Raw genomic sequence first — 11,463 nt, 5'->3', positions numbered from 1 at the left:
GCTCGGCTCTCCCCCTCTGGCGGCCAGAGCGCAGGGCGGCGAGCCCCTCCAGGTGCCGCCCCAAGCACCAGCTTGGGTGCCTGGTGCCTGGAGCCGGCCCTGGTCCCATCCTTTGGCAGCAGTACGATGGACGCACTTCTCCTCTCCATCCCCAGCACACATTCCATATCGGGCAGGACAGCAACCGCAGCGTGACCTGCATGGTGAGCTGCAGCCCAGGTATCTGGATCGCGCTCCAGAGCAGTGCCCAGGTGAGGCTGTACCACGCCACAAGCTACGAGCAGCTGGCGGAAGTCGATATCACGCCCCTGGTCCACAAAATGTTAGCAGGTACCGGCATTGCCTTCGAACGGTTTGTCTGCGGCACTGAGCTATGAAACCAAGGGGAGACCTGCCTCTGCACAGCTGCTGTGCCGGGGCCATAGACACCGGGTTGGGGGGCTCAGAGAGTTCAGTGGCAGCTATGAGGCAGCCCTAGGGGAGGCATCTGAACAAGGCTCACTCTGGGGTCTGCAGATGCCAGCAGGATGCGTTTGGGATCTGATCGGTCATCCCTCCGCAGGCCACCCAGGGAGCTGGCGTTTGCTGCCCCTGGCTAGAGTCAGGCTTAGCAAGGGCAGTCACTGGGCCAGCTGCCTCAGCCAGCAGCCATGCTTCTCTCCCCTGGGCGACCGTGCGTGCTGTCCCGGTCCCGGCCAGGCCTGGGCGATGTTCTGAGGGGCGAGCCGTGCGGAGCAAAGGCCACAGGACCATCCTGTTTCTCTTCCCTTTGGACCACAGCAGAACTCGCATGTTGATTTCCCAGCGAGGACAGGCCGATGTGTAATCACTGCACCCGCAAACCAGGGCTTCCGGAACAGGGGGAGCCAAGGGACCATGGCCCTCCCACTTTTCGCCACGGGCCTGGCCCCCTGCCCCTCCTCTTCCCCCCAAGGCCCTGTCTCCTGGCCATGCTGGAAGCTGGAGCCCAGCCCGGGTAAGAGCCACCCAGGGAGCCTTGGGGAGCTGCGGATCCTCCACTTGCCTGGGTTGGGGGACACAAGAGCAGCCCCCAACCCGCATCCCCACCCAGGGCAATTGGAGGATCCACGGCTTCCCACAGCTGCCATGGCGACTCTTACCATGGCCGGCTGCAGCTCTTCATCGCCTGAGGCCCGGCTCCAGGCCAGGCCGGATGCTGGAGCTGGGTCAGGGTAAGAGCCGTGGCCCACCTGGGCAACAATGGGGAGCCACGGACCCTCCACCTGGGCAGGGGACCCGGCGGGGTGGAGACAGGGTCTGCTCTCGGGCCTCCGCACCCCAGGCAGATGGAGGGACCCGGGCTCCCTGGCGCGGCTCTGGCTTCCAGCTTGGCCGGGGGCGGGGCCTCGGGGGGAAGAGGAAAGGCAGGAGCAGGGCCATGGAGGGGATGGGGCCTCGTGGCCCCCCAACTTTTAGGAAGAATCCATCACCCCTGCCCCAAACACCTGACTCAAAAAGCTAGGAAGGCCCAAGATCTGGCACTGCCCATCCCAGGCCATCATGTGACAGAGATCATGTGGGGCATGCCCACCTGGCCCAGATGATCCCTGCTCGGTGCCCTGCAGAAAGGTGCATTGCCCATGGCAGGTAGATGCTGCAGAGAGCTTGACCAATAACCTCCTTTGGTCACACGTGCAGGGGACCTTTTAGTCCTTCATCTCACCTGTGTTTTAACCCCTGGTCCTCTCCTTGTCCCTCTGGCAGGTTCGGATGCCATTATCCGCCAGCACAAGGCTGCCTGTTTGCGGATCACAGCACTCCTGGTTTGCAAGGACTTGCTCTGGATTGGTACCAGCGCCGGGGTGGTGCTGACGCTCTCCATAACGGCCAACGCCACCTCCTTGAAGACGCCCCTGACACCGGTGGGTTTGTCCCAGGGGCACACTGGCCACGTGCGCTTCCTCACCTCCATCGAACTGCCCGACAGCTTTGATATCATCTTTCCGCTGCCGAGGGATCCAGGTGGGTCCAGCGGGCGGGTTTGTACCCACCCCCAGAACCCAGAGATCAGCAGGGGCTGAAATTTCCACCCAACAGCTGCCCCCCCACAACCATGGCATCACAGGGCCAATTTTCCCACCTTCAATTGTATCTTACTCTTAGAGTCATCCCTTTGGATGGGCCTACTGGAGGGGTAAGAAGTTGGGGAGGGGGACAGATACCCAGGATATCAAATCCCACTTAGTCCATCCCCCGTGGGGCCCAAGCAGGATTGTTCCCCTCTAATACCAGATGTGGCCAAAAATCATGTTACAGGAACCATTAAAATGTCCCATGCAATTTTTAGTGGGTCTGTATCTCAGGAACCCCTTGTTCAAATAATTCCAAATTTGGACTACTAACCCTACCCCGGACATCCATAAGGCACAGCAATTTTCAAGACAATCTGAGTTGGCATGTGGATTTTAGCGTATTTAGGAAAATTATCTTTTAAACAGTCTCAACTCTCACTATAGTAGAGCTACTGCTCCGCTCTCATTCCCCGGTTCTTTGTCTCTTGGGAGACTTCTCTGGGTGCAGCAGGTGCGTGCGCCCCCTTATGGCATGGCATGCTATTGCAGACACCCAGCCTCGGTTTAACATCTCTGTTTGGGGGGGGAATACCAAAGAAGCCCACCACCATAGCATTTAACTTCTAAAAGAGGAAATACACAAAAATGAGGAAGCTAGTTAAAGGGAAATTCAAAGGAACAGTCGCAAGAGTGAAACGCCTGCAAGCTGCATGGAAACACCGTAATAGAGGCTCAAATTAAATGTATTCCCGAAATGAAAAAAACATTAAGAGAACCAAAAAAATGTCACCATGGCTAAACAACAGAGTAAAAGAGGCGATTACAGGCAAAAAGGCTTCCTTTAAAAATTGGAAGTCAAGTCCTCCTGAAGAAAATAGAAAGGAGCATAAACTCTGGCAAGTCAAGTGTAAAAGTATAATTAGGCAGGCCAAAAAAGAATTTGAAGAACAGCTAGCAAAAGACACAAAAGCTAACAGCAAAAAAAAAAAAAAAAAATTAAGTACATCAGAAGTGGGAAGCCTCCCAAATAGTCAGTGGGCCACTGGAAGACAAGGCTGTTGCAGAGAAGCTAAATGAATTCTTTGCATCGGTCTTCACTGCAGAGGATGTGAAAGAGATTCCCACACTTGAGCTATTCTTCTTAGGTGACAGATCTGAGGAACTGTCCCAGACAGAGGTGTCAGTAGAGGAGGTTTTGGAATAAAGCCATAAATTAAAGAGTAATCAGTCGCCAGGACCAGATGGAATTCACCCAAGAGTTCTGAAGGAACTCAAATGTGAAATTGCAGAACTACTAAGTGTCTTATGTTACCTGTCACTTAAATCAGCCTCCATACCAGATGACTGGAGGATAGCTAATATGACATTGATTTTTTTAAAAAGGCTCCAGAGGTGATCTTGGCAATTATAGGCCAGTAAGCCTAACTTCAGTACCAGGCAAACTGCTTAAAACTATAGTAAAGAACAGAATTATCAGACACCTAGATTAACACAATTTGTTGGGGAAGCATCAACATGGGTTTTGTAAAGGAAAATCATGCATCACCAATCTATTAGAATCCTTTGAGGGGGTCAACAAATGTGTGGACAAGCATGATCCAGTGGGCATAGTGTACCTGGACTTTTGAGGGGGACGTTCTCCGGCCTGTGTTATGGAGGAGGTCAGACTAGATGGTCAAAACGGTCTCTTCTGGCCTGGGAATCTATGAATAAGCTGCCCCTTCCCTCAGTCTCCCTGAAGGCGAGACTAGCACAGAGCAGAATTCATGCTACTCTTGGAAAAGGTGAGCTGGGGCCTTCCAGGGTGAGAAGCCCATTCCTTTTGACCAAGGCTTTCCAAAGGGGTTGAGGAAGGGGGCGTGGGATTTGGGATACCTGGTGTGAAACTCCTTAAGGGTTCTGATTTTCAGCAGCTTGGGTTCTCCGCACTTTCTGAAAATCAGGTCCTCAGGATGAGCCTGCAAAATCACTCAACCCTTAAAACTCCTGGCCTTTGGGGCTTGGGAGGAGAGTAGGGTGGACCCATGCATGACAAGGCTCCTGGGGGCGTTACGGCTCATGTCTGGGGAGGGACATAGACTGCCAGGTTTGAGAACCCCTTCGCCACGTTCCGTCAGTCAGCCGCTGTGATCTCTCTGGGCTTGTTCCGTTTCCCAGGTACCGAGAAGCTGAGCGACACAGAAAAGAGAGATTTGGCAAGACACCGGTCCTCCAACATGGTCCTCTCCAAGTCTAAGATGCTGGTGATCAGCGGGGGGGATGGCTATGAGGATTTCAGACTCACCAACAGCAGCGAGACAGTGGGGCGAGATGACAGTACAAACCATCTCCTCCTGTGGAGGGTCTGATCCGCGGCAGCACGGGGCCCCACTGTGGGGAGAGCACCAGCCCCACCCCTGCCTCCTCTTGTTACCAACCGCCCCCGAGCCCGTCTCGTCTCCCATCCCGGATGATTTGTGTGTGCCTGGGGACAAGCTTCTCCCAAACACAGCGTCTGCAGCGTGGTGAGAGGAACACACTCGACAAACAGATCCTATGGCGCAGCCTGCGCTTACTCCAGCTGTGGGTGCAGGTGTGGGGACTGGGGCACCTGGATGGACAGATTGATGTGGCAGTGCTTGGAAGCATCCAGGCGAAAGAGGAGGGCTTAGTAGAGGAGAGAATCCATTGTTTGTGCGGTCGGCAAGGGACCTTTCTTTTGTGTCTTGTGCTTCGACCTGCCTGGGGTTCCGAATCCAGGCACTTGGGAGCGGAAGGTCCATGTCTAAGCAAGCGCACCCGTGGACGGCAGCCTGCCCGCTCTCTTGCTCTGTCTCTTGTCCACCCAGCCAGAATCAGCAAACCGTCACATTCACTTCACCGCCACCTTCACTGGGATCCCCACACACAGCGGCAGCACACAGGGGATCCTGTCGGCGGCAGCTGCTCCAGCATCTCCAGGTCTCTAGCTAACCTGCTTACTCATCGCTGTCACCCAAAGAACGCTTGTGGTGGTGTTGTTTGTTTTGCATATATATACAATATCCTTATTTATTTTCTGTGGGGGGGACATTTGACAAGGAGCTTGCATGGAAGCGGAGGCAGCGTCGTGCCCAGGGAATTGCATGCAGGGTGCCGACACCCCAGCCAGCCGTCAGTCCCAGCCAATGATGAGCTGTATATAGCAAGTGTCATACAATGGCAGCAGTATCACATTCACCTACGAGCGCTGATCCCAGAGGGCTACCTGAGTGTCTGGAGGGGAGAGGTGGGAGCGTCTTGGCTGAGAGTCAACAGCTCTGATTGCAGAGGTGGCAGAGAGCTGATCTCCGTTCAGCCGGCAAAGAGGGGAGCCGCTGCATGAAATAAAAAATGTGCAATACTTAGCTGGATCCCTGAAAGTGGGCAGCGCCACAAGGGGGCACTGTGCGAACCAGGGCAGCTTCACCCTCCTTTGGCTTTAAGAGCAAAGCAAGTTGGTTATTGTGGCCTGTAGCCGGGGCAGAACCAGGAGGGGCATTGTCGGACTGCAACGGTCTCTTGCATTGTACAGTATTTATGGTTGTTTTTTAACTAGTTACCTTTTTGTCCCCAGCACTTAATTTATGTACTTAGCTTCCAGATCCCGAATCCTGAGTGGGGGTAGGGAGCAAAGAGAATCATGGGGGTTTACTCACCTAGCGAGAGAGTACGAATCCACTGTCAGCCAGTTTGCACCAAAAATGTCCCCAAAGGAAAGTGTTTTACAGGCAGGCTCGCCCCCTGGGCTGCCTGTGAGGGTTCATGTGGCCAAGATGGGGCCTCAAGGCGAGTAATGAGGGTTGGGTGCCCAACCGGAGACACCTTAAGGACCGCTTTTTCAGAGGGCAGCACTGGGAATTTCAAAAGCACCTGACATGACAAGAATTCATGTGCCGTGGACTCTCAATGGGGTTTGTGCTGCTAAGTCGCCAGTGTTGCCAGCTCTTACAAATCTCATGATATTTAGTGCTTATGTTAAAGCTCCAGCTTCTGGAGTCATGTTATTTCATGAGAATCTCAGCTTTCATTTTTTTTTTTTTTTAATTAAATTTCTAGCCCTCATGGTTGCAAAGAAAAAGTTGGGAACCAGGGCCTGAGTGCACCCGAAGGCTCAGTAAACTGAAGGCAAATCAAAATGAACCCCGGATGAAGGATTTTTTAAACACTCTCATGATTTTGAACACAGTCTGGGGGTTTTGAACACTCTGGACTGGCGATACTCCAGAACCCTGGCTCTTTTGAAAATCTGCTCCTGGCTGCTCACGCTTTCTGAAAACCACCTTTAACGTGTCTCACGTTGGGCTCCAAAAATGGAGGTGCCCAGAATCGCTCGTCACTTTTGAAAAGGTCGCCCTGGATGCCAACTTCTCAATCCATGTTTACTTAGGTTGTCAGCTGTGTGGGGCAGGGACCATCATTCTGTTCTGCGTTGTATAGCACCTACCGCATGGGGTCCTGGTCCGTGACTGGGCCCTTCCACAGTACAAATAATTAAGAACAACATTTAGACACCTAAACGTGTGGCCTGAATGTTTTATAAGGGGGTGAGCACTTTCAGCCACGCCCAAGGTTTCCTGATGAGACGTCTCCCCACGTGTTGGGGGCCTCGTCGCGGTCTGAAAATCAAGCCACTCTTTTAGATGCCTAAATATGGGTTTAGGCACTTAACTTTAAGCACCTGCTTTTAAAAATCTTGGCCTGTCTGCAGACCTCAGTAGGTTTTAAGGCCACCCTGACTGGGTTCTCCCAGTTATACAGCAGCTCTGGTGCAATAGCTGAGTGCCCAAACAATGTGCTTAAAAGCTCCGGGCCACACACCTAGCTAGTGTCAATGGACGTCGCTCCATTGCAACCAGCGTGGCTAAGCCTGCTGACCTTAGCTGTAGTTCTAGCCCTGTTGAGGTATTTGAAAATACTTTATTCTATAGCATTTTAAATACTTTAACAAAAAACTTAAACAACATTTTGTGTCCCCAGTGACCTGAACAATATATACAAGTATATTTTAAGTCTTCATGCAAGAGCCTTCTCCTCTGCAATTCCTGTCATCCAGGGCAGCTTTCTTTCATCTCTCTGCCTCATCTGCATATTTTCTGTTTTCCTGTTTCATCTAAAAACGTATCATTTCTCTGTCCTCCCTTTCCCTCTGCGGCTGATTAGCTCCATCACGTGGTTTGGGATTTTGCACAGAAGCATGGTCAAGTTGCTAGGGCGCTGGGCTGGTAGTCAGGACACCTGGGTTCCATCCCCAGCTCTGCTACTGAGTGACTTTGAGCAAGTCACTTTCCTCTCTATGCTTCTGCTTCCCCTCCCACCCTTTGTCTGTCTTGCGTATTTAGATGTGAAGCTCTTTGGGGCAGGGGCCGTTGGTTACTCTGTGTCTGTACAGCGCCTAGGACTGGCCTCCGGGGATGGTGCGTGAGATTGACCTTCCTTTAAGAGAGGCGGGTTTCCTTGTGGATGCACAATGTGTTGCTCAAAGTGGTTTTTCCAAGAGGTTCGTTCACAAATCGCAGGGTCTTCGCTTGCCGACGTCAGTAACTGCCCCTGTCTCCGTTTACCCAGGGCGCGGGTCAGGATGGAATTGGCCCAGTGTGTCTGAGCAAGGTGTGGGTAAGATACAGCATCTTCCCCCTGGGGCCATTCTCTTCCTCATGGGGTGATCTCCTAGGCCACAAGCCAACCTACATCAAATCCAATGGAAAGATTCTAGTCCGCGTTGGTAAGCAGTGGATCCCGCCCCCGGAGAACAGGTGGCAGGGTCAGCGTGGCTCTTGATTGACAGCTGTGTGTGTCTGTATCTGAAAGGGGTATAAGGTACTGAATTTGAGGGTGGAGGGTTGGTGAGATGCAGAATTTCTTGCGCAGGTGGGATAGACAGACAGTTCCTCAGCCTGCATAATGGAGAGATTGTCCTGCACCCTGTCCTTACCTGTCGGAAAATACCGATATGGCACAGCCCTACATGCAGCTCTCCCGGTTAGCACCATGTTAGGAGCAGCTAAGCCCTGAGGCCTCAGAGCACTTAGGGACATGCTGTGGAGTCAGTGAGGCCTAGCCAGATGCTTACCTGCTTTGCTGAATCAGTGCCCTAATCAACCCAGGACAGGGCAGCCTGCAGTAACACGAGTCCCACTCTGAGCACTAGCTGCCATGTGCCAGGCTCGCATGGAACTAGCCCAGTATCCTGTCTTCCGACAGTGGCCAATGCCGGGTGAACAGAACAGGGCAATTATTGAGTGATCCATTCCCTGGCATCTACTCCCAGCTTCTGGCAATCAGAGGCTAGGGACACCCAGAGCATGGGGTTGTGTCCCTGACCATCCTGGCTAATGGCCACTGATGGACCTATCCTCCGTGAACTGATCTAATTCTTTTTTTAACCCAGTTGTACTTGTGCTCTTCACAACATCCCTCGGCAATGAGTTCCACAGGTTGACTGTGCATTGTGTGAAGAAGTACTGCCTTGTGTTTGTTTAAAACCTGCAGCCTATTGATTTCATTGGGTGACCCCTAGTTCTTGTGTTATGTGAAGGGGTAAATAACACTTCTCTATTCACTTTCTCCACACCCGTCATGATTTTATAGACCTCTAGCATATCCCCACTTAGTCGTCTCTTTTCTAAGATGAACAGTCCCAGTCTTTTTAATCTCTCCTCATATGGAAGCCATTCCATACCCCTAATCATTTTTGTTGTTCTTCTCTGTCTTTTTTCCAGTTCTAATGTATCTTTTTTGAGATGGCGCCACAAGAACTGCAGCAGTATTCAAGGTGTGGGTGTACCATGGATTTATATAGTGGCATTACGATATTTCCTCTTATTATCTATCCCGTTTCTAATGATTCCTATCATGCTGTTCGCTTTTTTGACTGCTGCTGCACATGGATGTTTTCAGAGAACTATCCACAATGACTCCAAGATCTTTCTTGAGTGGTAACAGCTCATTTGGACTCCATCATTTTATACGTATAGCTGGGATTATGTTTTCCAATGTCCATTACTTTGCTTTTATCAACACTGAATTTCATCTGCCATTTTCTTGCCCAGTTGCCCAGTTTTGTGAGATCACTTTGTAACTCTTCACAGTCTCCTGGGACTATCTTGAGTAGTTTTGTATCATCTGCAAATTTTGCCACCTCACTGTTTACCTCTTTTTTCATGTCATTTATGACTATGTTGAACAGCATTGGTCCCAATACAAATCTAGGGGGACCCTGCTATTTATCTCACTCCACTGTGAAAAGTGACCATTTATTCCTATCCTTTCTTTCTTTGTCACACCCAATCCTGGAGGTTTCCAAGGAGCGAACTTCCACAGGAAATCCAGTGTGGGACCATAACTGCTCCTTGGCCATGGAAGGAGGATGATCATTCCTGTCATCTCCACCGTGCTTAAAGGGACCTTGCTTTGTCCCCTGGTAATTCATACCAGCCCTTATGTATGGTGAACACGCTTAAATATTCTGTGCCTTCTGTCTGTGCTTTGGAGGAAATCAGAGTCACTTTGGCTGCAGCATCTTGGCACCAACATGGCCCCAGATTCCACATCCCTATTCAGTGTTCACCACTTAGGAGCTATGCACCCCCAATAATAACTCTAACCCAATGGCTTCTCCTTTTGAAAGCCCCGTCACCGTCGTCTCAGTCCATGTGACTGGCAGGCTGCAAGAGATCATGCATTGGTCTGTCTGTTTTCCCACTGGTGGGGTCATCGTGATCTTGAACAGCTAGGCCACATTAGTCACATTTCAACTGAACATTCGAAGGAAACAGACCGGGGTCTCGGACGCGGTGAGGATTCGGTTAGAAGGGAATTGTTTGGCATGACAGGAGTTTGGATGCTCAGTAGAGCTTGGACGTAACAACCTTGACTGGGAGATGAAAGAGGGAACGATCTCATAGTCACCTCCTCTCATTGAAGCCTTCGCAATCTCCCAGATGCTCCGAGCAGACTCTTCCAGCAGTGAGGGGTGAATCCTGCTCACTTGAGCCATGCAAAATCCTTGTTGGGTGTTTCACAGAAGGTGAGGTGGGCTTGGCCTTGAGATGCAGTGACCTGGATACTCCCCTTAAAGACAACTAGGTCCTCAGTGATTAATGGGTTTTGCAGAACTACTCTTAGGGCTGGTCTACACTGGGGGGGGGGGGATGTAAGATACGCAACTTCAGCTGTGAGAATAGCATAGCTGAAGTCGACGAATCTTATTTCGACTTACCTCCCGTCCTCATGGCGTGGGATCGACGGCCGCGGCTCCCCCTTCGACTCCGCTTCCGCCTCTCGCCCTGGTGGAGTTCCGGAGTCGACGGGGAGTGCGGCGGGGATTGATTTATTGCGTCTAGACGAGACATGATAAATCGATCCCCGATAGATCGATCGCTACCTGCCGATCCGTTGTAGTGTGGACGTACCCTTAGGGGTGAGCTGCAGAGCTTTAATAGCCAATGGGCCTGTTAGATCAGCTGCTGAGACTCGGTACAGTCTTAAAACCGGCAAGTAGATCTTAAAACCAGTGTGAAAATCCCTTCCTCTTCAGCTGTGTGTAGAGGGTCTTTAGAGTCTGTCCATGGACAGCAATGGACTTTGGCTCAGTCTCCTGGGAGGAGCTGAGTACCCTTCGCTCCCATGGAAATAAATAGGCCCTGTTCAGGATCGGGCCCCAAATTCAGCGTTCCAGGTTTGCCCCAGGACGGTTGCCGGTGTCACACGCCAGGTACCACCATCCCGCCCTCTGGTTAAGGTATTTATGGTGAGATTGATGGCTGCAGGGAAGTACAGAAGCTTGAGCCCGGGATAGAGCACGTGAGCGAAGGGAGGGGCCAGTTGAAATGAGCTGATTGAAATGTTTTTGGGGGGGTCGGAGGGATTGGGACATTTGGAGCAATTTTCCCACTCTTTTCAACCATCTCTGTCTTCAAATCAATTCTTAGATTTCAAGGCCAAAAGGGTCCATGGGGGTCAGAGTCTGCGTTCCTGCCCAGCACACGATTGTCCCCCAGTGTGAAACGCTGTAGGAATTGTTCGGTCTCTCGGTGTAGTGTTCTGCTGCTGCTATCGGATCTCAAACAGTTAAATGAATGTATGTGCCGTACGTGTTTTGCAGCCCACCGTCAGCTTCAACTAAGCCTAGAAAAGTGTCTAATGATCCTAACCGAAGGATTCATTCTGCTGGCTAGAGGTGAACTGACAAGCAAAACCAAAGGCGTGTTAGCTCACTCCTGCCTGCTCCTTGGTGACCAACGACGGCGTCCTGAACTGTGTCTGAAAAAGGTGCCGGGAGGCGTTTCTCCTGGTTCTTTTCCATTTGACATCTCAGCTCCTCCCAGCCCTCCCTTTGCTGGAGGAGCTTGGCACGGTCTTTGGCAGGCCGGAGTGGCGATGTCACGCGGTGCTGCGGGGCTCCCTTCCCGCTACTGAGAGGATGCTGTTC

General features: G+C 51.7%; 1 protein-coding gene across 1 annotated transcript in view; it reads left to right on the top strand.

Annotated features, from left to right (window-relative positions):
- Positions 1 to 5,984, top strand: part of ARHGEF17 (Rho guanine nucleotide exchange factor 17) — a 241,481-nt gene extending 235,497 nt beyond the window's left edge. Inside the window, exons 19-21 of the mRNA XM_026651700.1 lie at positions 156 to 330; positions 1,726 to 1,983; positions 4,191 to 5,984. Of these exons, the coding sequence (XP_026507485.1) occupies positions 156 to 330; positions 1,726 to 1,983; positions 4,191 to 4,381 (624 nt within the window). The 3' untranslated portion in view covers positions 4,382 to 5,984. The remainder of the gene's footprint in view (positions 1 to 155; positions 331 to 1,725; positions 1,984 to 4,190) is intronic.
- Positions 5,985 to 11,463: the final 5,479 nt, after the last annotated feature.

The sequence above is a fragment of the Terrapene carolina genome, unplaced genomic scaffold, assembly GCF_002925995.2.
Source record: "Terrapene carolina triunguis isolate 2854851 unplaced genomic scaffold, T_m_triunguis-2.0 Scaffold97, whole genome shotgun sequence".
Classification (NCBI taxonomy): Eukaryota; Metazoa; Chordata; order Testudines; family Emydidae; genus Terrapene; species Terrapene triunguis.
This window is presented reverse-complemented; position numbering and strand designations above follow the sequence as displayed.